Genomic DNA, 27,353 nt, shown 5'->3' with positions numbered 1-27,353 from the left:
ACATACAAATAAAATGACCTTAACAACTATATTTACAAAACTTATAACTATATTTACATTGGGATTTAAGGAATGTCAGGTGCAAAGTGTTCCGAGTTGCCATAATACATTTTTTCCAAACACCACTTGTATAATTCTGATTTGAAATTCGGCAATTCTAGTTCCTTCAGATCATTAGGAAGGTGGTTATAAATTTTTACACACATGAATACTATATTTTTATTAACGAGGGCAGATGTTGTTCCCGGGTAATGTAGGTTTAATCCATGACGAGTATTATACCTCGAGGTGGAGGCAAAACTACAGAAAGAGTTAATGTTACTTTTTACAAATAAACACGCCTCATAAATATAAAGAGAATAAAGTGTTAAAACCTTTAATTCTCGAAAGATTGGTCGACATGAGTCAGTTTGACTGACGCCGTATACTGCTCGCAAGCATTTTTTTTGTAGCAAAAATACCTTTGGAACGTTTGTACTGTTGCCCCATAGTATTAGGCCATACCTAAGATTTGACATTACGTAACCATGAAAAGCCATAAGGGCGGTTTTAAGTGATGTTATGGATTTTAGTCGCTTTAGTGCAAAAACAAATCGACTCAACCTATTAATAAGATTTTCGGTGTGTTGTTTCCAATCATTATGACAATCCATAGTGACACCTAAGAAACGAATCGATGACACTTGTTCTATTTCTTGATTACAATTTTGATTACATGATAATCGAACACACTTAGGATTACCTTGGGGAGCATAAAACTCCATCAATTTTGTTTTAGTAACGTTAATTTTGAGATTGTTTTTTTCCAGCCATGTAATTACATTGTTAAATGCTAGATTCGCTTCGAACTCATAGGACATAGGGTCATCACCTCTTACGACCAGAGAACAGTCGTCAGCGAATAATACAATTTTATGCTTCGTCACGTCAGGTAAATCGTTAATATAGGCCAAGAAAAGAAGGGGTCCTAGGATGCTCCCCTGTGGTACTCCATATTTGACATTACTGTATTCTGATCTATAAGTAACTACTGTTTTTGTTTTGTGGCAAAAGTTAGCTATCTCAGTGCACTGAAGTCTGTCCAGCAAATAAGATTTGTACCATTTATATGCATTCCCTCTTATTCCTAAGCTATGTAACTTTGACAGCAATACCTGATGTGATACTCTGTCAAAAGCTTTTGACATGTCCATAAAAACTGTCATCACTGGAATATTTTTATCTCGACAGGCCATTATGATTTTTAATACTTCGTAAATGGCCATCACAGTCGTTTTATTTTTACTAAAACCAAATTGACTGCTAGATAATAAGTCATATTTATTGAAAAAAGAAACTGTTCTACTATATAATACCTTTTCAAAGACTTTAGCAAGGATAGGCACCAGCGCTATGGGTCTATAAATGTTGGGACCGAATTTCGTTATGTTTGGTATTTAAAGTCAATTGAAGGGTTTGTTACTTTAACGCAGTCGGGTTGATACAATATAAGATGTTTATGTATGATTTATTAGTAAATAAGTTAGCCTGTATTGACACTTTAATTTAACGTGACGATAATTGTTAATAACATAGGTAAAGTACCTAATAGAAATAAAAATAAATCAATTAAATCAGTAGCAGGCGGTCAAATTTGTAACCAGTCGGTAATTCATTTCATCTATTTACTTTGCTTGTTTTGGTTGTTATTCCTACACTTGTAATAATTAGGAGTTTAGAAGTAGGCAAGGCACACAAGGAGCTACCAACAGCGCCAATATCGCGTTTGAGTGGCGGCCTCAAGGAGGAAAGAGGGCCCGCAAACGCCCCGTACACACCTGGAGGCGGAGCGTTGAGAACGAGCTGAGGGAATATGGACTGAGCTGGAACGAGGCCAAGGCGGTGGCTCAAGATAGAAAGGCGTGGAAGGATCTTGTGGAGGCCCTATGCACCTATGGGGTGCCTTAGGACATACAACAACAACAACAACAACAACAAGGCACACAATTTGAAATCATGTAAATAGTTACTTAAACCACTGGGCCGATTAAAATGAAAATTGTTATGAATAGTTAGTTACAGACTTAGTAGTATAAGTGAATGACCCTGCCCCAGGAAAGGGCATAGAGTAGATTTTATCACAAAAAATATTATTTAACATATAAGTAAGAACATTGTGTAGTAGATGTAGATTTATGGTGGATCCATGGGATGGCAATGGATCCATTTTTCTCCAGTATTAGTTGAATAAATAAGCATGGGTTATCATTATCTCCCAGTTTAGTGAAATTTTGACATAGAATTCCATATTTTATTTACGTTGAAATACATAGTTTACCTTATTATAAAAAAATTATAATCCTACTTATCGGTGGCTGTGTATAGTCACGTATCGATTATCTCACGATGCCTTTGTGAGATCCATCGTGTACTTACGTACCCCGGCCGTTGACTTACCTACTCGCTTTAAAGTTGTATAGATATTTTTTGAAAATTGTGGGTGTACCATACCGGAACCATGTCAGGGTGCGTAGCCGAATGGCACAAACGCTCACGAAACGCTTACGAAACGAAAGGCTCGTAGATATCTCTAGCGCTCTTGCGTATTGGCGTGACAGAGTTAGACTACCTTTCGTGGCGTTTCGTTTTCGTTTCGCGTCGCAGAAATACCATTCGGCTACGTCACCTGGCTTCGTTTTTGTTGTGGATCGATTGACAGCCTTCCGCCATCTGTTTTCGAATTCTGTTCTTTTAGGCAGACGCGTCATCTATAGAATTTCGGTAGAAGAAAATACCAGCCAGGTTGTACTAAGTCGTAAAACCCTTGTTTGTGTGTGTGTGTGTGTGTGTGTCAAACCATAATTTGCTCGTTCTCCGATATATTTATAATTATGAATATACAGATGCAGTGCGAAAAGGGTTTCCTTCGGAAACGTTCGTATTGGTCATGCTAGTTCAGTCAATGTCAGTGCATCTTGTACTAAGACTGACTGAAATAGCATGACACGTTCGTACGTTTCCGTAACAATACGAAGGCAATTCTTTTCGCACTACATCTGTACTTAATGCATATTGCGTATCATGCAATGAAAGAATTATGTTCTGAGTGCATCGATTTAAACTTGGTGTTATTTTTGCACTTTTTTACGGAGCACTTAGGCATGTTGCCGACACGGCGGATGAAGCGCTACTGACCGCCCAAATTGTGCTTAGAACATTTTCAAGCACAATTTGCTGCGGACACATTCTAAGCCATGATGGTGCATCTAGGTAGTTTAGATCGATGTCTGAGTGGCTACAAAATTGTTTTATCAGAAAGCGCGCCTGATCAAGGCAACTCATGCGCAGCTTACGCGGTTAAACGTACTGACAGGCGAAGCCAGTTTTTACAGAATAAAAAGGTCAGACATTTCGTTTGTACCTATATGATATACAATGAACCGTAAAACAGTTCCAATTACAAATTATTTATTCAGCAAATAGGCCACAGGGGTACTTTTAAACGTCAATATACAAGTTGAACTGAAATTACAATTGATAATACTAATTCTAAGTTCTTACTAAAGTACATATAACGCTACTGTTCAGTGTATCTATTTCAAATAAAATTAAATCACATTAAATTTATAAAATATTCATAATAGTCATAATAGACATTAAAACATAACCTACTTACAAAATAAAACATATGAAACTAAAACTACCTAAAAGTTCAGTGTATGTTTTAATTATAAGCCCTTTTCCAATCGTGTTCTCCTTGTCAGCAAAATTTTGATTTTTTTCCACTCGATGTGGCAGGGGTATAAGCAATTGACATGTTGGCTACGCGGCTTAGTCCTAACATGTAGTACCATCTATCTGTACTAATATTAAGAATCTAGTATTTGAAATCCATATCCAGTTTATAAAACGCAGATTAGCACTTATCAATTTATAATTTCCGAATTATCACAGAAATTCAGTAGATATTTCTGTTGATAACAAAGATAAGAGTTAACTATTGTAAGTATTATGAGTATTAGTAGGGGCGTGTGTTAGAGCAGTGAAAATGTTAGTATTATTGTTAATTAGTTTGTTGCTCGTAGGTGCCGATGCCAGAGGTAAGGTTTACAACTCTACATATTCTTAAAGGTATTTTTGACTCTACACTCGAAGCCATTCATTTGAAAAGAGATGTCATTCCTGGTCACCCGGCCAACATGCCAATCGATTGTAAATCAATATTTGTGTTAGTTTTTAGTAAAACGTCCCACTTTGTCGCCTACCATAAAGACGAGGTTTGCTTGTTATATCAATAAACTGACAAAGCACATTTATAGCAATAGACATAGTGGGACCTTTTACTAATAAACTCACTCTCGTTTAGTCACTAGCCCGCTGTGCAAGCGCCATGCTAATTAAAATAAGTTTTGACTTTTGCTGCTAATACTAAATGTAGGATTGCTAATAATACTTAATGTTGGTTCTCGATCCTGCTCAATCTGCCCACAGTTATCTGCTAAGAGTAGGTAAGGCAGGTTGCACCAAAACGTTCGCTATTTATATTATATGAGAATTTCCAGAGACCTCTCCTGCGTGACGTTGATAAGTCTGTTAACAGTGCAACTAGCCCTTGTCTGCCCTTCTCAAAATATTCCAGCCAGCAGTCGGATAGCGGGTGGTGAAACGGTGACCATCAATCAGTACCCGTTTGCGACGTCTCTGTTGACTAACGTCGGTGCTGGCACTTACGCGCACTCATGCGGTGGCAGCATTATCACGGTCAACGCTATACTGTCCGCTGCGTCGTGCTTCTATACTGATGGACAGTAAGTATTTATTCGTGTAGCGAGCATCTATGACTATGACTCATAGATTACCTTTTGCGACGTCGTTCATGACCAACGTTGTCGGCTGCTGTCAACGGTAAATATTGGCAGGTGCTTCGTGCTTCTATTGAAGAGTAAGTACGTACAGTAGACCATCTAAGTTGGCATGACTTCTGGTAACCAAATGTATTTAAAACGTTCCATGAATAAATGTACTTCACCCATTTCATTGATTCCAGCGTCTCTAAGCACCAACTCTATATTCCAGGGCTGACCCAGCCACCTGGTGGCGCGCGCGCGTCGGCTCCACATACAGCAACCGTGGCGGTCTCACCTACCTCATCCGAGCCATCACAGCCAACCCTAACTTCTCTCCCACCACCCGGGACAACGATGTCGCCGTCTTGAGAACCACACTCAATATATACTTTACTACGGGATCAGTCGGGCCAGCGTCGCTTGCTGGAGGCGCTTATAGTTTCTCGGACAACCAGCAAGTGTGGGCTATAGGATGGGGAGCGTTCTCAGTAAGTATTGTTTTGATGATAGGAAGCATTATAGACAATGCTAACTTTTCTCCCACCACCCGGGGCCATGACGTTGCCGTGATGACTTGATGAGAACATACACTTTACTCCGGGTTCAGTAGAAGTCGCGGCGCTTGCTGGCGGGGCTTATAGCTTCTCTGACAACCAGCAAGTTTGGACTAAGTATAGGATGGGGAGCGTTTTCAGTAAGTATTGTTTTGATGATAGGAAGCATTATAGACAACCCTAACTTTTCTCCCACCACCCGGGACCATGACGTTGCCGTGATGAGAACCACCCTCAACATACACCTTATTCCGGGTTCAGTAGAAGTCGCGGCGTTTGCTGTCGAGGCTTATAGCTTCTCTGACAAGCAGCAAGTTTGGGCTAAGTATAGGATGGGGAGGGCTTTCAGTATCTATTATTTTGATGATAGGAACTATCATAGACAACTCTCATCTCTCCTACCACCGAGGATAACGATGATTAGGATGGGGAACATATAAGCTAACACTACTGTAACCGATTTTACCACAAAAATCCTTTCCAAAACTCCTAACAGAAATGTATGATTTCCGATTCGACACTAAAGTATATACGAAAGTCAATATAGCTACTCTACTTACAATGCCACTTCCCCAATGTGTTTAAATAAGTGAAAGTTCAAATACTGTGATCATTAAAAGTAATAGACCTAATAATTATTTCAGAGTGGTGACCCAGAGTCGATATCTTCAGAGCTTCGCCAAGTTCAAATCTGGACGATAGCTCAGCAGACCTGCGCCAATAGGTACAATGAGCTCGGCTTCACTGTCACCAGCAACATGGTCTGTGCTGGATGGCTGGATGTGGGGGTTAGGGGACAGTGCCAGGTAAGAACATATCAGTGAGATACCTCGATAGTAGCTCACCATTGTCAAATAAACATGCGCTAATAGATACTACAAGAGAGGCTACACCGTCACACCGTAACCACATAGTATCATGGCCTGCGAAGCGCTGGTATCCTAGCGGTAAGTACCTACATGCGACTTTCGTTCCGGGGGTCGCGGGTTCGAACCCCGGCTCGCACCAATGAGTTTTTCGGAATTTATGTGCGAAATGTCATTTGACATTTGCCAGTAGCTTTTCGGTGAAAGAAAACATCGTGAGGAAACCGGACTAATTCCAGTAGTTTACCCTTCGGGTTGGAAGGTCAGATGGAAGTCGCTTTGGTTAAAACTAGTGCCTACGCCAAATCTTGGGATTAGTTGTCAAAGCGGACCCCAGGCTCCCATGAGCCATGGCAAATACCGGGATAACGCAAGGAGGATGATGTTGAGTAGGATGGAAAGGGCTCGTGATTCTGAGTAGGAAGAACATGAAATTTACCTATTGGTAAAGGTTAAAGGCTAAAAGTTTTTGGAATCTTTTTTTGCGAAAATGCCCAAACTAAACTGGCAGATGCAATCTTTTCTGAACAATGCGTGTTTGCCAATGTTTGCCGCATTCGTGAAATATTTATATAATCTGTATATATTTTTCCAGGGCGACTCAGGCAGCCCCCTACTGGTAGACGGGTACATCGTGGGCGTGCACTCGTGGACTCAGGGCTGCGCTCAGGGCTGGTACCCGAGCATCAACACGCGTGTAAACCTTTACAACAGCTGGGTCATCGCTGCGGCCACTGCGTAGTGACAACCCTAACGAAATCTAGCAATAAAATAGGATTTGTAATTGATTGTATTGCATTTAGAAACATACCTACATATTTTCGCCTGTATTCTCTAAAGGAGCATATAAAACTGCGCAAGTGTCAGCGCCATTGTGATATTGCAGTGACAGTGCAGTCGGATGTGAGATACCTTTCTATCTTTGACTTCTACGACATCCACTGGAACAGCTACAGTGTTTATGTATTAAATATTTATTTGCAATTAGAACATCATAAGATTATACTTGGTTTGTTTAACAAAGGTCCACAAAGTGAACTAAAAATCAAAATACTTACAAGTTATTGTCAAAAGTTGCTGAACAACAACTGTTCGTCCGTGTTATTCGCTAAGAAGAGGTTACAGCAGGTACAAACAAAATGTGTAACTTTTACAGACCACGCCAGGTATCTTAGTAATTACAGCAAGTTTAATGAAATATAACATGAATGTCGAAGGTGTAAAGTACACGATAACTGCCCGTAAATGTGCAAATTATTTCTTTACGTTTTTTTTAATTAGGTACACAAAAGTACAGAGAATATATAGGTGTCACGGCAATGGGGCGTTTAGAATCAAGCTACGTAATGTAAATTTTGTTAAAAGCCTTTATACTGTTTGACGTTCCTTCAAATACGTCAAGATATTCGCCTCTGCGTCGAGGCGGGCGCGCGGCGGCTGCGCGCGCAGCAGCGGCACCAGCGACAGCGCGAAGTGCACCTCTTGCGCACTCGACGCACCAGATGTCGCCACCGTCAGCTTTTCTGACTCCTTCGCGTCTTCTCGATCCTCCGAATTTGACCTTGAGTTATTGACGGACTGAGTAGTGTCAATCTTGGTTGTCGGAGTACGTTTGATAGCTGGAAATCGAAATTTACAAAATATTAGATAAGTACGTGCTCTTGCTTGCATTACCACAGAATACATATTAGTACAAGCATTACTCAAAAATGTAGGTACTCGTTGTATTTATTGATGTATAAATTTTAGAAAGCTTAGTCTCTAACTAAATATATGTATAGTATGAATTTTCTGAGATGAACTTTTCGCTTTAGCCGTAATCTGTTAAACAAAGGCCTTTGTGTCTATTGTTCACGGCGGCTAGCTCCCGTTTAAACGGCACGTGCTATATATAGTCTCAGTGTAGTTAAAAAGCAACTATCATGATAGTAATAAGGTTCAAATCCATAAAAAGCCCTTTCGGAGATAACACGTTTTGTCATCTTCAAAAAAAGTTACCTGCATACTGCAAACTGTTTAATAAATTTGAACCTTATTGCTATCATGATAGTTGCTTTTTAACTACACTGAGACTTTAGCACGTGCTGTGGAAACGGAGCTAGCCGCCGTGAATAATAGAAACAAAGGCCTTTGTTTAACAGATTACGGCAAAAGCGAAACGTTCATCTCAGAAAATTCATACTATATCATTAGTGAATAGTCTCAAATCTCAACTATATCGGACTGCCATCAAATACCGCACAAGTATTAGTAGGTATATCTTATAAAAGAGCACGCGTGTGTATTTAATATATGAGTCTAAATACTTACTGTCATTTGGTTGGTACCAGCCAGAAGCTGTATAATTAAGTATGTATGATACATTACGAGGCTCTACGGTAGTCGTGTTCTTATTAATAATTCCTGTAAATAAACACACATAATGTACTTATAGATAACCTCAGGTTAGTAAGCCTAGCACATGATTGCCGCGAGAGTATGTCGCCGCGAGATAGACTTCCTTATGTCATTAATACAGTTAGAGCAAAAAAAAACACTCCGTATGTACAGATAAAGTCTAAGAAAAAAACGTACCTCAAAACCATAATGAAAAATTTACGGTGGCCAAGATGGCGTTAACACCTTTGAGGAACGCTCGGCTAGATGGCGCTAGTAAAAATATATAACATTTTAACACTTATCAAGCTAAGAATATGGGCCAAATTGTCAAAACTGAGGTTCAAAAGTTTTAAGCCTGTGTCGAGAGATGGCAGTCTATGCACTGTGATTACACATTTTACTTTGACAGTAACTCTCTATAATACTCAATCCTCTTTGAGTTAGAGGAAGACGTGTAATCTTATCTTGCGGCGACATGCTCTCGCAGCAATCATGTGCTAGGCCTACAGGAGCGAGAATAAGAGAAACACTTCTGGTAGGGAATGCAGCTACAGGTAGTACTTATTAATTATCCGAAAATCATATACATACTCGTATTTACTTTTTACCCGGGGCTATACCTACAGTAAACACTCCAGACTCAACAATCCCAACTTAGAGCTTTTATTTCACACTTCGCAACTTTGGGAAGTACGGTTTTGTATTTGGTGCCTGCTTGCAGTACCAAATTTTTGGTACAAAGTTACGCAAAAATGTTCCAATCCACATGAAAATATCCTTTAAATATGACTATTGTTTTTTTATAAAAGTATTATAAATAAATAAATAAATATTATAGGACATTATTACACAGATTGACTGAGGCCCACGGTAAGCTCAAGAAGGCTTGTGTTGTGGGTACTCAGACAACGATATATATAATATTATACTTAATTATAATTTAATAACATTAAGAGTTAATTATGTGTTGGAATGTTTTGAATAACTACGTGCTTAGTACTTCTTGAGGGCTCACCTGGTGTCTCCGTCGGCTTGTCTGATTCTCCTGCTTTCGCTGTGTCTTGATTCTGCGAGTTCAGAGCGTCCGTTGTCTCTGGCTTTGAAGGGGCTGAAAATATCGTCGGTAATAGGCTACTTTCCTCTTAGTCAAATCAGCTTCTTTTTAAGGACTGTCAAAACGATTTTGAATACCTTGCTAATATGGAATTAATATGAAATCGAATTGACGTCATCACGGTCAACTGATTTACTTTATATATTTTTATCCGATTTATAAAATAGAAATTGGAGTTAAAAATAACTTCTGTCCCTGTTTTTCTTATAATTATCTGATGCTTTATTTCGTGCATGGTATACTTACAATATTTTATTTTAAGTACAGTCAAGTTGCCTATTAGTATGCAGTGAGAATGCTAGATTGCAATGCGCCTCATAAAAAAGTTAAGACTGAAAAGGTACGGTACGCACGGCAGTGTTCCTCGTCGGACCCATCGAAGCAATCTACATCGCCGTCGCAAAGCCAGCTCTTTCTAATACATTGGCTGTTTCTGCATGCAAACTGTGTGGCGGCACAAGGCTCTAGCGCTGCAAAGAACATCTGTTAAGTAGTACGTATTAAGGTAACTGTACCATATTACGGGAACTTAAGACGTTTCCTACTTTAAGTGAGGATTGAAACAAAAATGCGAGGTTTCTAGTGGTGTTAACTATTTTATTTTGAGGATAAGTCTTCTACGATTGATTTAAGACACTATTTTGCATCGTAACTTCTAATTTATAGAAATTACCGTTGTTTTACTAAACCCTTAGTTTGCCCATTATTCCGGGATACAATTTTGGTATGGCTTTAATTCCGGGAGTCGTTGTACATTATTACGGGATATCTTTAAAGTCCACTTTGTTGAAGCATAATGTAAAGAAACGAATTAAAAATATTGTTTACATAAATATATAATGCACATATCGTTTTGATAAATGCTTATACAGAGTGTATTTTTTATAATTGGCAATATTTTGGTGAGCTGGAATGGGAAGGGAAATATGATATTTTACGGTATAACGATTATATGATATAACGACAGGGTGTTATAAGTTTCACTGTCTGTCTGTCTAAGGCATCGCTTTCGAATAGATGAACCGATTTTGATTAGTTTTTTTCGTTTGAAAGAGCTGAATTAATCGAGAGTGTTCTTCTTAGCCATGTTTTATGAAATCGGTTTAAATAGGTACTATTTTATATTTATATATGTCTATCCTATTATGTATTGTCCTCATGTAAATTTTAGCTTTCTAGTACTAATGATTATTGAGCTATATCGTAGACGGACAGGCTGACTGACGGACAAACCAATATGCGTTATAAAGATTTTTAGCTAAGAAAGTTTAAAAACATAATATCCGGGTCTCTGTAGCTTATTTTATGAGTTTATATATTATAATATACTTTATATAAGTATACCGGAATAAGATACACTCATATAAAGTCGTGTACTTAATTACGGCAGTCAAAAAAAGGCTATATTAAAACATAAACAAGATTTTTTTTCTTACTATATTGGAAGATTATATAACAATTACACTCAAAACATTGAAATAAATAAACTTTGTGCTTTAATTTTATGAAATAAAACAAATTTAATGTTGATGTCACAGTCCAATATTTCGCACATATTACTCAATGAGTATACATTTCGTATTCAATTATGAGATTAAAATCTAAAAAATATATGTACCGTAATTATGTCACTATAATCTGTAGTCTTTACTTAATGTATTTACATCAAATATATAAATATACTTAACCGTAAATAGTAATAGGACACAAAAACATTACGGACTGTGTTTCCGTTATTCCGTGATACTCCCGCAATTATGTACACCTCGTCAAAATGGTGTACATTATTCCGGGAGCGGGCATTTTAATAAAAATATGTTTTAAATTAACTTGAAAAGATGATATAAATGTCTTTTAATAACTATAAGACAATTATGATACAAATTTAATATCAATAAACTTACCATCATCACAGCAAACCCTTACGAAGTTCCGCTGCCGCGTTAAGCTCACCGTCAAACACGCCCATAGAAACCACTGCGTGGTTGCGACTGACGCATTTGGAGGTACCTCATGGCTTCAAAAGATAAGATAAATATCCGAAAATCGACTTTTTCGGTTCTATTTGATCTATAGTTAATTAAATACTGCATTAACTTAAGATTTTACTGATAGTTTCCTTATTTTGCGACAAAAACCAAAGTATCCCGGAATAATGTACCACATTTTACTATCCCGGAATAGTGTACAGATACCTTAACTTAGGAAAGACATTGAGGAATGAGGGCTCTGAGTGGAGAATTTTATTAAAAAACCCCGTTCATGAAAACCAAGCGACTCTATCGATACCGCGTAAATTCAAAGCCTCTCCCTAATTACCTAGTTCAAAAATAGTCATGACCGTTGAATAGTTTTTGTAGTAGTAGTAGTAACAAGGTAAAATCGTAGGCAAACTTCAAGACTATTGGTATACTCACGGCAGTGTTCCTCGTCAGACCCATCGACGCAATCTACATCGCCGTCGCAAAGCCAGCTCTTCATAATACATTGGCTGTTCCTACATGCAAACTGTGTGGCGTCACACGACTCTAGCGCTGCAAAGAACATCTGTTAAGTAATTGGTATTAACATAAATGAAATAAAAGAAGAATCTACCATCCCATACGCATATGCATACAAATGCGACTGACAAAAGACGTGCAAAAAGTAAATGGCTCCACTAAAAAATGCCTTGTTGCCATGGATTATACTTGTAGATGGCGTTAAATGTCACTTTCGACATAGATTTATAGTACTAAAGTGACATATAACGCAAATTTAAAGAATCGATGGCAACAAGGCATTTTAGTGGCGCCATCTACATTTTGCACGTCTTTAGGCGGACGCATTTTAATGTATGGGATGGTATAATCTTCTTATATTTTATCTATAGTAACTTACGAAAGACATTGAGGAATGAGGTTTCATGGAGAATTTTATTAAAAGAACCTGTTCATCAAAGCCAAACTGTATGTCCATCCCACCCGCGTGAATCTAAGATGGCCTCTCCCATGCACGCTAGTGGTGATTACCTAGTTCGAAAATAGTGACGGCCGTTGAAAAGTTTTTTTTTTGTAGTTGTAGCCAGGTTAGTTAAGTTTTTTTTTTCAAACTGATAAAGATCAATTTTGCTACTCGAAAACGGATAGCAAAATTGCATTTTATCCACAACAGAGCAAAAGTAATTCATACAAATTTTAACTTGAAGCCTTGAGTTGGCTGGTAGAATTTACCTACAAATAATTATTTTGAATCATTAATATTGAATAGATTGCTGGATTTGATTTAGTTTGATGTTTTATAGTTAGTATTTTAATCGCGTTGGTATTGTGAAAAATTTTGTGTTTCACTCGGTGGCAAAGTTAGTTTAACCTACGTGCCTGGAAACCCTCGCAACGCTCAAGATACCACTTTTTGAACCACTCGCTACGCTCGCGGTTCAATATTGGAGTCTTTCGCGTGCTCGGTTATCAATTATTGGCACGTACGAATAAACAACAACTTTGCCCCCTTGTAAAACAAATAAATATTTCTGTTCTCTGACCGGAAAGAGTCAACCTACTCAACCTGCGGCCCGTAGCCCTAAACGAAGATGCCGTTTTCTGGCTTCGTCGAACAGAAATATATTAGGTCATACAAAACTTATACAAAACAGTCATACAAAACTTGGCCAAGAAATGAGAAAGTTACTTATACCTATTTCTCGACCTCGTCAAGCGATCTGTGAAATTTATGTAGCAAGTATGTACAGTCACCGGCATAAATAAGTGCTGATTTCTGTACCTTGTCGCATTTAATAGTTTGACAATTTCGTATGACATTTCAAACGGGATACCTCCATTTGCCAGAATTTCATTTGCCATAATTTTATTTGCCACCCTATTCAACAATCATAATATTGTTTCTCATAACATCTTATGCCATAATCATTGTTTACTATATTAATCAAGTGCCAGAAACTTTGTTTCCCATGCAGTCAGTTTCCATAATGTAATTTGTCAGAATCATCGAAATCAGTAATTACCACATTCCATACCATCATTTGTCATCCAAATTAGCGACCAGAAAAGTCAATTTCCATAATGTGATCTGGCAGAATCATCGAAATGCGTAATTATCACAAGACGACACTACTAGAAGTACTAGAGAATGAATCTGCTATCAGAAAGTAGGTTAGGTTAGGTTAGAACTGTGACCCCCTGGAAAATAAAAATGCTATCAGAAAGTAGGTTAGGTTAGGTTAGAACTGTGACCCCCTGGAAAATGAAACTGCTATCAGAAAGTAGGTTAGGTTAGGTTAGAACTGTGACCCCCTGGAAAATGAAACTGCTTGAAAAGTAGGTTAGGTTAGGTTAGAACTGTAACCCCCCCAGAAAGTAGGTTGTTAGGTTAAAATGAAAAAAATGCTATCAGAAAGTAGGTTAGGTTAGGTTAGGTTAGAACTGCTTGAAAAGTAGGTTGTTGAACTGTGACCCCTGGAAAATGAAACTGCTATCAGAAAGTAGGTTAGGTAATAATATGGGCAACAATTAATATGGTAATAATTGCTTATGGCGTTTGAATATTATATTAAACCATATTATTGCACTTAATAATATGGCTAACAAATAGTATGGCATTGTACGATTATGGAAGGTAATGTTCGGATAAACAACCAGTATGTCATACAATTTTTATGGTAAACAAATCATTCGGGCAAATGAAATTCAGGCAGTTAGATTCGGGAATATGAATATTATGTTAAATGACTGTCGGGCAAACAATAGACAACCCATTTCAAACACCACGTTAATAATGACAAGGTACAGAAATCATCACTTATTTATGCCGGTGACTGTAGTATACCTAATAAGGATGTGAAATACTCACAGCAGCTTTTTTCGTCCTCTCCGCGGGGGCAATCTTCCTGGCCATCGCAAGTCCATGACTCTGGGATGCAAAATCCACGTCCACATTCAAACTGACCTTTCGGGCAAGCTGCAAAATGAATACTGTGTGGACGGGTGGAACCTCCGAACAAGTGTGTGCAGGCAAAATTATCCAACCATATTGATCTTTGATTATATGTAGTGTAAGGGACATCACTACCGGCTCGGAACATCGCTATGCTTCAAAACTAGCGGCTGTCAGAGCGTCGCGTCACGCGACCGGCTTGTCATTCTCATTCGTTTGGCATTTACTTTTGTATTTTAGCCATTTTAGGTTTCCGTACAATAAACTGTATAATTGAGTGGTGATCAGGTGTTTTTACTCTAACAGTACATGACTTTGCAATACAAAATGGTCCTTACAGCAGATGAAGAATATAAAAAGTAATATAAATGTAGGTAATTAAATATGTACTTACACAGTGACGAGTGTTGTATAGCGGAATGCAGTCTTGGCGAGTGCCCACCGGTGGGACTGGTGGGAGACCACGGGCTCAGGTATAAACCTAATTAACAAAATCAGTATTATTCATTTTAATATGTACCTAACGTCCTGTAATTTGATGACTTGTTAGCCAGGGAACAATCAACTTTAAAGAAAAGTCCTAAATACTGGAGCAAACCTAGGTTAAAATAGTCACTTAAGAAGTCACAAGATAAATACAAAGTATTTATTTGCCAGAATACAGTGGGTGCATTGGTAACATACAATCAGTGGTACAGTACAGTGTACTCTACTCATAACTGAGCATGCAAAATTTACAAAACAATCTATTATTTTATGCAATTAAATTTCACGAAAGGACGACGAATTGACGACGAGTAGTAGCGTATCTAAATTCCCATATGGCCCATATACTCGTAGTAAATATAGTAACATATTATTTCTAAGAACGCTACACCAACAACATCTTTGTCCATCTAATCAGATATAGGTACTTATCCTGTAAAAGTATATCAATATCTGGGCGACCGAGCTTCGCTCGGTTCTATTTTAATATATCACGTCTTTAGATAAAAAAAATCTTATAAATACAAAAACAAAAAAAAGACAAAACAAAAATTTAATTTCTGGCCGGGATTTGTGACGCTCTCAACTGATCCACATTGTCACTTATCAATATCATAAAGTAGAAAGTCTGTATCTTTTTACGAATAACCTGCCACAGAGTCATTTCATTATGGTAAATGGCAAAATTTTCTTGAGAGTGACATATTTATTTACCTGCGTTAACGGTTTGAGTGCAGTAAAGTCCTGCCAGAAGACAGCGTAGCGCAGACACAAGCCCTCTGCTCGGTCCCATGGCGAAAACCAACTGGATGATAAATTAATATAAACGCCCTTTATATGTACTACCAAGCTTTACAATACACGTCCTATTTTCAGTTAAAAATAAACTTTAACCGCAATATTATGTCTAAGAGAGACTTATTATGTCTGAGTAATACATTGTTGTAATTTGTGCAAAATTGATAAACGGGTCAACGGCAAGAGAACATGAGATGAACATGAGTCACGATTTTATGACATCCATTTATTAACGATGAAGTTTAAGTGATAATCTGTCTCTAAATAAGTGTCCCTTTCCCGTTATTTGCATAGATCATTTCATTTGCAGCTGTAGTTCAAATAAACACCCAATGAAGTCGTGACTCTCGTAACTTTAAGGGTGTCCCCATATCTAGCGTCTCGCGAGCGTAGCGTCGGGCCAACTGTATGGCAAAGCCTGACGCCGCGACGGCCGACGTTAATTTGGCGTCTTTTTCCATACTGGGAACGCTACGCTCGAAAGACGCTACTTGGGGGACCCAATTCACCCAAACAATACCGGCGTTAGTTACGCTACTGTGTTAATAATGCGTCGGTGCGTCCTTTTCGTGCTTTTTTTGCCATGCAGTGAGGAAATGTGACCAGTCTTATGGGCACATTAGCAACTGGCAGCGTCTTGGGGTAGGAACAGGGTTTCAAAAAAACGGTTTTTTTTCTGGCTTGAAAAAAAACATGAAAAAAAATCGTGAAAAAAAAACAGTTTTTTTTCTGGAGTATGTTTTTTTTCTAAAGTACGAAATCTCAAAATTTGCAAAGTAGTTAATACTTTTATACGGTTTTTTAGACTTAATGTTAACTATTAAACGAATTTAATCAAATAACTTTAATTTCTGGTCTTATAAAAGTAACATTTACGAAATCTGTAGTTGGTAGTTATCACTATTTACTGTTGGCAACACCACCGCCTCTCCACGCTACACGCAGCATCGGGGATTCCCCAATAAACGTTTGTATACTGAATGTTAATTGAATTAAAATGTACGTTATTGTTATTGAAACACGTTACAACTCACGAAAAACCGTTATTGTCGTATTATTTGTTCACCTGAAAAGCTCGGTTTTTTTTTCATAATTCTGAAAAAAAAACATTTGGTTTTTTTTCTATTTACAACCCTAGGTAGGAAGATATATGCAGTGCAGGTACAGGATAGTCCCCCTAAGGTTAAGTTGGGTCCCTTGTCATAAACAAATTTCAAAAATAATATGTATAATTAAGTTAGTTTTAGTACTGGATTTTCTGGCGTTATATCTTCCATACATGTAAATTGACAGGATTTTTAATTAGTTTAACAAACAATAATGTATTTGTTTACAATAATGTACCTAATATTTACAATAAGGTAACGGACCCAATCATGGACAGTTTAAGAAAAAAAATTGCCTGTTTTTGATATTTCACTGATAAGTGTAGAAATTCTACCGCTAAGCGTGTTAAATCTTGAATGTCCTATCCTTCGTTTACATTTCAAGCGTATTGCAGATTAGATAATCCTATTGGTTTCTTCATAGTTAACAAATTAAAACTAGGTGTTTTTTCTCCAATTATGGACGGCAGTTCTCCAGTAATGGATCCCCCATTATGGACAGTGAAATAAGTTTAAAATTTTACTTTTAAAGCCAACTGATACTCTACGAGTCAATTTTATATACCATAAATAGAATTACTTTGGGTTATTTTATCATTCTTGATTGTTTCTTGTAAATTTTGGTTTTGTAAATTGTTCTTTGTCCATCATAGGAGGTACGCAGTTTTCCACGCTATTTCTTCACTCATCACCGTCCATTATAGGGTATTTTACATTATTACTTTGCTCGTCATATATAGGTAAGTTAAGTAGTGTATATTGAATTATACGTAAATATTTATAATTGCGGAAGTTGATAAGAAAATATTGTCCTCACTCAGACACTACCAATTGGCCTCGTTAGTTATTTTCGATATTAGAAACCATTATTTCCTTTATAGTCCAAACAAAAGCAACTAAGTAGGTAGGTACCTACTAAGAAGGTACACGAACCTACTTAAACTTTGAAATTTTAGTGTTTCGATAACATTATATATGTTTCGATAACGACCAACGAGTACATTATGTTACTAGAATAGTACTGCTTCAAAGCTTTAAGCTTTAACTGCAACTGGTTGAGTAGTACCTAAGTCGACTATTTGACACTGATACATTTAAAGAAATGAAGCTCTGCGTGCGTAGCCGAATGCAAAAATGCTCACGAAACGAAACGCTCGTAGATATCGCTACATCGCTATCTCTATCGCTCTTGCGTATTGGCGCGACAGAGCTAGACTACCTTTCGCAGCGTTTCGTTTTCGTTTCGCGTCGTAGAAATGCCATTCGGCTACGGGGATTGGTAGTGGACTAATGACGACAATTTTTTTTTTATAATAAAATTGTCGAGAACTCGTAATGGTTAATAAAACCAGTAATTAATTTTTCATCACATTTGCTGTTTAAAGGTATCATTACGTCTACGTGTACTGAAGCATAATGTACTATTTTATTCCCAAGGGAATAATGGATTTAGTTTTAAATATGAATACAATCCGTACAATACTCCAGGCAAAGAATGTTTCAATCTGCCAAGGATTTTTATTGCACAACCAAAATTTGTCTATTAAGCTATAAAAGATATTATAAGGTATCAAAAATGCATTTTATTTATGTTTTACAATTATCTCAGTGTGTTTTGCATTTATTTCGTAAACTTAACTGAGATAAATTGTTATAATTTATAATCTGACAACATGCTCTCTACTCGCGCTTGACCGCGTGCGTACGCGAGGCACCCACCGTTGCCTAGCAACGGAGAGTACAACAGATCAAAATATTGAACTGAATGAAAGAAAAGTGAAATTTTAGTTCAATCATGATTTATCTGCTTTTTTGAACATTGCATTTAATTTATACGCAGTATTTTCGAGTTTGTTTTCGTTCAAAAAGTGTTTGTTATCAAAAACAATGGATTTAATATGAATAATCTGATGTAAATCAAGATACACTACTGGTCGCAACGCCGCCGATTGAAGGTTTTGCCTTATAACTGTTTCCTCTGTATTTTTCTCTTAAATGTGATGAAAAATATTGTGTGTAACTCGGGGAGTATGAATATTACTAACTCGAGTCTTTAAATCGCTCCGGCAAGCCGTCGCGTTTTAACTTACTCTCGTTAGTAATATTCAACTTCCTCCCCTTGTTGCACAATGTACTATTTTTTAACGTGTATTTATTACACCTATAACAGTCAAAGCTCTCCTTATTGCTCTTCTGTATTATAGTGGCGTGGCGTGACGGAGCTAGACCTTTTCTATCGCCACGATAATACTCTTTTCACACCTCATGCTCGACAAAGTCGGATTATATGTCATTAGAACTTCACGGAAAGCATGACATTATATCCCTTGTCAACAACCGTGATATAATGTTGTATGAAAATTCATTATTACACACGGCGCAATAATGTAATTGCCAAATAATTGCACCTTATTGCTATGACGATAAAGTCTAATTTCGTTAAGCCGTAATGCCCGCGGCGGGCATGGCCAACTCGATTTTCAAAAACCGAAGCCGCGACCGACTCGATTTTCATTTGACGCACCATCTTCATTTGTTGAAATGCTATCAGAAACGAGTTGTGACAAGTTGCGGCGGTATCATTTTATAGCTCCATTTCAAGAATAATAGCGAAAATGTCTAGTGATGAAATAAAATGTTGTTTTTTCTTGTCTCGCATAAGGTGAGAAAAGAAGAGTATATACCTCAGGAATAAAACTGTTTTTGTCTCGGGCGCTTGAATCCCTCACTGCACTCAGGACTCAGTCTTAATTTCCTCGCTTCGCTCGGGAATTAATTCTATAACTCCCTCGCTACGCTCGGGAGTAAAACTGGGAGTCCTTCGTTACGTTCAGGATTCAATGTCGCGCCCGTGACATAAAACAGTGTTTTATTCCCTTGGTGTATAATCTACTATTATTATACTGTGGCCAAGTAGTTTCAACGATTGTCACTAATGGACAAACGATGGTCAGTTACGAGTATCTGCTTGGCGTTGTTTGAAGTACGTCAAGTACGTCAACTCACTTCCTGCATGTCTATTTCCAACCCACTGTAATTTGGATCTTTTTAAATCAAGAGTGAATAGACATTTTTTGGGTAAACATGCTTCATCCTAGACTGCATCGGCACTTTCCATCAGGTGAGATTGCGGTCAAATGGTTTACCTGTTCCTCATAAAAAAAAAAAAAAAAAAAAAGATGTCTGCCTCTGCGTCGAGACGGGCGCGCAGCGACTGCGCGCGCAGTAGCGGCACCAGTGACAGCGCGAAGTGCACCTCTTGTGCACTCGATGCACCAGATGTCTCCACCGTCAACTTATCCACGTCTTCCTCTCTTCGCTTCTCAGACTTTTCCCTTTTTACCACATCTGTTGGGGCATGAGCTTCTGTTGTCGGTGACTCGGTATGGCTGAGATTATTGGATGCTAAGGTTAGAGGCTGAAAAGATACCCGTTATTTTAAAGAACGAACATTTAAAATATACAATCAGCATAGCAAGCAGCGGCAACATCAACGTCGGTCAACCGTTTTCGAAGGAAGCCAGTTCTGTCAAGCTAATACAATTTGACAGACCTTCAGATGCACTCTTCGAGTGATCGATCAGTTGATCACAGTTCAAACGTCAAAAAAGTATTGTAGGCGCAGTTGGCATCTGTAGTGAATAGTGCGTCCCCTTACTGCAAATACCGACTATGTGCAAAAAAGTGATTTTGAGATAATGCGATTTTAATGTTTGAAGGTACGATTTCATATGAAAACATGAAAAAAATTACTATTTGTGTACAGCATTCTACAGCCAGTATTGTCTTGTTTAATGCTTAATCGTAAAAAATGTCCAGGCTGTATTTAATTTCCGATAAAACTACGATTTTAAAAAAATAGTAGCAAACTTAGTTGGTTTTTCCTGTAGAAATAAAAATTTGTATATTTCTCTTATTAATGCATATAAAGCAGTGTTTCCCTTTGATTAAGCTTTGCTTTTCATACACTTTACTTATGATTTGCAAAAAAAGAAAAAATATACAAAAGTTTTGAACTTATTTCAAAATATATTAAATATTCTCAATGACATAGGCGGTTTTAGTTGCAGGAAATTTAGCTGCTCTAATTTTATGTTACAAAACTTCACTTATCATTGTTAATTAAAGTGGTACATTTATAATAAAAAGTTTTTTAACATTACTAACCATTAATAATACTTTATTTGAGGTTTTGAAGGGTTATTCTCAAAAAAATTTTTTTGAAAAAAATACTCTTCAACCGGTTTTAGAAGATTTTTCACAAAATACTTTAACCGATTTCAGTAAAATTTAACAAGAAGTAACGCAATAGTATTCTCTTGAAATCACAAAAAGAATTTTACAAATCGGTTAATGCGTTTTTGGGTAATAGCATAATATGCATAGGTACTTACTACATACTAGTTCACTGTCTCAGCAATCCGAATTCCGCCATAATTTATGTTCGAAATTTCACTATCTACACTGTTACATTTAATATAGGTAAATAGTTTTTGTACGCTCAATAACCTGAAGTAATAGTTTATTTAAAGTTTTGTAGTAATCATTCACGCCAAAGTCACTAAAATGTAGGCGTAGATGAGTTAATAAGTAAGAAAAAGTAATGTGTAACGGTAATTACATAGGTTTCTGGGGCGATTTAAAGCAATCATGTTTGCAATATTCTTACGCCCCCAGTTACACGCAGTGTTTTTCATCACACTTGCAATAAAAAGATAAAAAAGTATTTCTGGTAGTCCAAAATACAAATTTAAACACTCCCTTGGGAAAAAGTTTTTTCTTTTACTCCTGATACACCTGCGTGCGATTGCACACTTACTGCGCAAGAGTGATAAAAAGTTATTAAACAACATCTTCATCGATGGTGGAATTCTATACAAACACATCCGTAACACGGCTGACAATGCTAGACTCTAGGTATTAAGTGATTAAAAGCACTCATGGTACTATTTAGTTATGATACCTTTGTCAAAAAGTCTGCGTAAGTCCATTTTCTTGAACGCAGAGATAGCTAGTTGTTTATCGAGCTTTAGACCGAGATAGAAATATGGTATGATACGTTAAGAGGTTAGAGGTGGTTCTACTGAACTGGAGTTCAATTTGTGGCGTTGATTTCCTTGCCTTGTGCTACATCCAGATCTCGACATGAACTTAAGCCTGGTGCCCACTAAGCTCGCCGAGTCGAATCTCATTAATTTGCCTTCTGCATTTCTTATGAAACTACGTCCATTAGCGACGCGTCGAATCGGATTCATCGTTCATTGTAAATGTATGCAGGGCTCGATTCGACGCGGCTCGACTCAACCTAAGTGTCCTCAAGGCTTTATGCAGCCTTTGTGACAGAGATTTCATACCTAAAGAGTACCATGAGTGGTTTCAATCACATCATACTGCAGTTGGTGAAGTGGTACACAGTTGTGACATCTGAAGTCTACTCGTACCGTAGGTATGCTAGACTAAGTAAAGTAAAGTAAAGTTTATTCATTGTTAACTGTGTACATAAGATGGTATGATATACAGGAAATACAGTATCAACAGTTGCCCATTTCGAGGGTACAATATTCTTAAAAACTACTGACTATATTAGCTTACTGGCTAACTTATAATTATTACCCGGGATATTTCAGAAAAAACTCATTTAGGTTGTAGAAAACATTTTCTATCAACCAATTTTGTAACTTAAGCTTATATCTATTACCCTCCTCAACTAGCAAGGCGTTAAAAATAGATGCTAGACGTCGCTTTATGGGAATCAGCAGCGATGAAGATGACGTTTAATAACTTTATCACTATTTTATTAATAAGAATATCATCTATCTACGTCTACAATACAGTGACTTTGGCGCAGTGAATTTAGTTTCGTAGGCCAAATTCCACTTCGAGTTGTTAAAACAACGATACATGTTATGCGATTACTCACAGACGTCTGAACCGATTTGTATTATTTATCGTAATTCAAAGGTTAATTTAAGGTTATTTGCCAACCAGCTTAGGTTACCAAATTAAAATTAGTATGAAATAACTTTGCACTAATGCAATCCACAAGATTTTGTGGATAAAATGCAACTCTCTCGTCCATTTTCGAAGAACTAAGAGAGCCTTTACCAGTCGGTGAAATGGCAAAAAGATTTGATTTAAATGTAACACTGTAATTAGTAACGGTCATCGAAGTTATGAAACATAAAATTACACTAAATTCGATTCCTTCAGCTTAAACCGTTTGTGTTATTGTATTTTTAACCGATTTCAAAAAAAGGAGGAGGTTCTCAACGCACTTTTTGCTAATCACGAGAACATCATATGAAAAACGAAGCTTAATTTAAGACAAAAAATGGGTTATATCTATAAAGAAGAGAAATATGCAAACATTTATTTCTACAGGAAAAACCAACTAAGTAGGTATTCGACTGTTTCATTAAATCGTATTTAATCGTCAACTAAATACATTCTGAACATATATATGACAAAGTAGTAAACAAAAAAATATAGGTTTTAAAATGCCATACACATAACGTACATTTCTTCATGTTTTCATATAAAACGTGCCTTCAAACTTTCAAACCGCATTATCTCAAAATCGCCTATTTACACATAGTCGGTATTTGCAGTAATGGACCGTTATCCTTTCATTCATCACATCACATGCAAAACCAATTATAGTCCCTATACAACTTTTTGGTAGAATGACATTGCTGATGTTTGTAAACAAACATCTTCTGGAAAAACATCTTAAAGACATTTGGTGTATTTAGCCTGGCTTAAAATAAAGAATTTTGTTGATAGTTTCATTTGCAAAAATGAAATATGTACACATTAAACTTTTTTGTAGAACATAAGATGGCTACTTTAACAAAATGTTTAAATGCAAAAAAACACTATACACCATTAAAAGGTTCTACTTGGCGGATAAAGCATAAAAGTTTATATTAAATATTCATATCACATTCTGGCAGTTTATAATGCAACAAATTGACCATTAAGTAACTTTATGCGAAAGCTATCTTTTGAATGCAGCGTCGTATCAATACATGGGTTTTAACATATTGTAGCCCTTGAAAACCTTATTCTATAGGCGCTAAAAACTCGATTTCGTCAAAAAGTCACTTAGTCGGTATTTGCATTAATGGGACGAGTGAATAGTTTGACTGAGTTTAGTAAGTAGGTACTAGGTAGTGACACGATTCCTCCCTCGCTAGTGGAGGGGAAAGAAACGGCAAGTGGGTACTGTTCGTAACTTTCCTATTCCGTTTCAAAAAAGGTGCAGTTGGCATTCGGTCATCATTACCTGAAGTCGTCAGCTTCAATTGAGGATGATTGCACATGTCGTGACGACAACAGTGTGGCTTCACGAACCCACTGCCCGTTGGTAATGAGCAACCGGAGGGATGCTCTGATGGTATCAGCGTTTTACTCTCCATACATCTGTGAGAAAGGAAAAAAGGTTTAGCCAAAGATTTTAAAACTATAATTCATATGGGTAGTTTCGTAGCACAGAAATGCTCAGGTAATTTCGAAAGGGAATCTTGATATTGTTTCAGAAAATAGAAAATTGCGTTTTCCTGTACCATATTTTGTTTTACTAAAAATTGACCTTGTACCAATGTACAGTCGCCATCACGTATCCTATTTAGGTATCGGAGCAGCAGGGCGGAATAAAATATCTGAACACGTATCTATATAATTAATACTAAATTATTGGCCTGAAAATTGAAGTGTAGTATACAGGGTGCGTAGCCGAATGTCATAAACGCTCACGAAACGAAACGCCTGTAGATATCTATCTCTATCGCTCGTGCGTATTGGCGCTACAGAGCCATACTACCATTCGCAGCGTTTCGTTTTCGTTTCGCGTCGCAGAAATGCCATTCGGCTACGGCGCCAGATATTTGTGTTGAAGAACGTTAGTTGACTCGATATATCTGATGGCGTCTATATTGACGTGTGGGAGTGTACCTCTACAATTTAATATTTAGCTAATTACCCATAGTGGTGCTTCTCCGAACCGTCCTTGGAGCTGACGAGGGTGACACAGAAGCCAGACGTAACACAAGTCCCGTTCTGGCAACCGGGAAACATCACATCGTCGTCGTTGCAGTAGCATTCAAATTCTGGTAAACAAAATGTACTATGTAGGTAATGGCATATTAGCCACTCTATGTTTAGCGCATATTGCTTGGTCAGCGACAACCCAAACATGTACAGAGTGGGGCCTGTAACAGAGGCGAAGAATTGAACTGTAGGCTTTTCTCCTTATACTGATCAACATTTGTTCAGTGACTTTTAAAAATTATGAAGTCTTTAAATTTTTAATTTTTCATACTAAATAAATATTAGCTTCAATGTACGCCATTATTGTTGTCATTGACGTTGTCTGTCACACTTTAGACTTAACAGAATTCGCAATACATTACCTCTTAGAAAAAACTTTCAAGGGTGATAAAAATCAAAATACAAGTTATTTTTAAAAGTCGCCGAACAAATGTTGATCAGTGTAGGGAGAGTGGCCTGGGGTTCGATTCTTCGCCTTTATTACAGGCCCCACTCTGTATATATGTATAGGCAAACCTTTATACAATAAATGAATTCATTACGTTCACGCTTTACCTACTACTCGTGTCTTTCGTTTGACTACAACTCATCCCGTGACGCTGCACATCCACGGAGCGGCGAATTGACGTGATTTTTTAAGTGGAGACATTTGAAGGGATCGAGAATGACATAAGTTACTTTTTGTCTCTTTTCAACCCCCCACTTCTCTAAAATCGGGGGTGGAAATTTGTATGGAGCATTCCGCAATTTAATGCGAGCGAAGCCTAAAGCCTTTTGACAATAAACTCACGTCTGTATTGTCAAAAGGGATAATCGGAGCACATGAAACTGTTACAGATGTAGTGCGAAAAGATTTTCCTTCGTGTCATGTTATTTCAGTCAGTGTCAGTACAAGACGTACTGACACTGTCTGAACTAGCATGATAAATACGAATGTTTCCGTAAAAATACGAAGGAAAAGCTTTTCGCAATCATTTCACAATACATCAAATTTCAGTAGCACTCTTCTCTTAAGCATTGAAGGGATTGAAAGAAATCAAAATCGTGACATTGAAGTGGCAGGTTGCTAGCCACAGTTGAATATCCCAGATTCGACTTCTACGACATCCACGGGAGAGGTGGGGTGGTGAAATGCTCAATCCCTCATAACAGCCTTGTTGTTTTAACAATGATGTGATATTGATGGTGCAATTCAACCTGTAAAGTCGATTTAATTTTCAGATACTTTTTTGCATTAAGTAACACGTGATGGGCACAATTAAGGTGAAATACCCCATTATTTATTTATGGACCCCATGATGGACGGTGATGCCATTATGGACAAAAAAACACAAATCCTTAAAAATAAGTATCTAAAATTAGTTTCTAAAAACTGACGGCTATATACCATAAACTAGAGTTGTAGAGCTGTTTCATTTTGAAGTTTCAATTAATTCGGCTATTTCTGAAGGATTTGGCGACAAGATAAAATTCATCAGTTTACTGAAAAAATATCAAGACGAATTCTTAGTAATGTTGCTAAGAGAGTTGAGTTCATGCATAAAATAATAAAAAAATAATACTCGGTGTAAACTTGAATGCGTTTTACTTACTGCATTAAGCATGAGATAAGGTATAAAACATACTAGTTTTTTGCTCCAAAGATATAAAGAAATGGCGTTATTTTGCGAGTGTCTATTACTGGAACCGAAAAACTGCCTACCTCCTATGATGGACAAGGAACAATTTACAAAACCAAAATTTACAAGAAACAATCCTATGTTAAAATAACTCAAACTAATTGTATTTATGGTATATAAAATTGACTCATTGAGTATCAGTTGACTTTAAAAGTAAAATTTTAAACTTATTTCACTGTCCATAATGGGGGATCCATTACTGGAGAACTGCCGTCCATAATTGGAGAAAAAACACCTAGTTTTAATTTGTTAAGTATAGAAACTAATAGGAGTATCCATTCTGCAATACGCTTGAAATGTAAAAGAAGGATAGGACCAAAGAGCATTGAATCACTACGTTTTAAGAGTCGGCACTCTCGAACAACCCTCGTGAGGTCATGTCACTGCTACCAACACAAAGAAAAAATCGCTAGGGCTCGACCAACCCAGTCCCTAATATTTATCGATATCGATAAATTTGCGATATTTTGCAGTATGGCGACTTAACAGTAAATTTATAGTATTTATACATATTAAAAAAAATGTCTGGGATGGCTGTCAGAGGCGTATTTCAAGGATTTGGCG

General features: G+C 37.2%; 2 protein-coding genes across 4 annotated transcripts; one reads left to right on the top strand and one right to left on the bottom strand.

Annotated features, from left to right (window-relative positions):
* The first annotated feature begins 3,740 nt into the window (after window positions 1-3,740).
* LOC125230245 (trypsin, alkaline A-like) lies at window positions 3,741-7,034 on the top strand. The gene is made up of 5 exons (XM_048135353.1): window positions 3,741-4,079; window positions 4,619-4,787; window positions 5,056-5,314; window positions 6,025-6,186; window positions 6,842-7,034. Exons 1-5 carry the CDS (start codon window positions 4,028-4,030, stop codon window positions 6,986-6,988), a joined length of 789 nt encoding a protein of 262 aa, XP_047991310.1. The 5' UTR covers window positions 3,741-4,027; the 3' UTR covers window positions 6,989-7,034.
* A 561-nt stretch (window positions 7,035-7,595) lies between these two features.
* Window positions 7,596-16,015, bottom strand: LOC125230229 (atrial natriuretic peptide-converting enzyme-like). 3 transcript variants are annotated; one of them, XM_048135325.1, is made up of 8 exons: window positions 15,872-16,014; window positions 15,066-15,152; window positions 14,588-14,695; window positions 12,157-12,273; window positions 10,093-10,209; window positions 9,641-9,733; window positions 8,557-8,649; window positions 7,596-7,865 (listed from the first exon to the last, which is right to left on the bottom strand). In XM_048135325.1, the coding sequence occupies exons 1-8, from the start codon at window positions 15,948-15,950 to the stop codon at window positions 7,615-7,617; spliced, it is 945 nt and encodes a 314-aa protein (XP_047991282.1). In that variant the 5' UTR covers window positions 15,951-16,014; the 3' UTR covers window positions 7,596-7,614. The 3 variants fall into 3 exon arrangements, with proteins under 3 accessions (XP_047991282.1, XP_047991300.1, XP_047991290.1); XM_048135343.1 differs by lacking the exon at window positions 10,093-10,209 and having other exon boundaries at window positions 15,872-16,015; XM_048135333.1 differs by lacking the exon at window positions 15,066-15,152 and having other exon boundaries at window positions 15,872-15,976.
* Between the last annotated feature and the right edge of the window lie 11,338 nt (window positions 16,016-27,353).

Source organism: Leguminivora glycinivorella, chromosome 1, assembly GCF_023078275.1.
Source record: "Leguminivora glycinivorella isolate SPB_JAAS2020 chromosome 1, LegGlyc_1.1, whole genome shotgun sequence".
NCBI classification, from domain to species: domain Eukaryota; kingdom Metazoa; phylum Arthropoda; class Insecta; order Lepidoptera; family Tortricidae; genus Leguminivora; species Leguminivora glycinivorella.
The sequence above is the reverse complement of the archived record's forward strand: the minus strand, read 5'-3'. Positions and strand labels throughout refer to the sequence as shown.

What these genes read in the sequence shown, in the direction of transcription:
- LOC125230245 (XM_048135353.1), top strand. Translation starts at nt 4,028, where the DNA reads ATGTTAGTATTATTGTTAATTAGTTTGTTGCTCGTAGGTGCCGATGCC. An exon ending in CGTAGGTGCCGATGCCAGAG is followed by an intron (nt 4,080 to 4,618) that starts GTAAGGTTTACA and finishes AAAATATTCCAG; the next exon opens with CCAGCAGTCGGATAGCGGGT. An exon ending in GGGTTAGGGGACAGTGCCAG is followed by an intron (nt 6,187 to 6,841) that starts GTAAGAACATAT and finishes ATATTTTTCCAG; the next exon opens with GGCGACTCAGGCAGCCCCCT.
- LOC125230229 (XM_048135325.1), bottom strand. Translation starts at nt 15,950, where the DNA reads ATGGGACCGAGCAGAGGGCTTGTGTCTGCGCTACGCTGTCTTCTGGCA. An exon ending in TATACAACACTCGTCACTGT is followed by an intron (nt 14,696 to 15,065) that starts GTAAGTACATAT and finishes TTCATTTTGCAG; the next exon opens with CTTGCCCGAAAGGTCAGTTT. An exon ending in CAAGCCGACGGAGACACCAG is followed by an intron (nt 8,650 to 9,640) that starts GTGAGCCCTCAA and finishes GTTTATTTACAG; the next exon opens with GAATTATTAATAAGAACACG.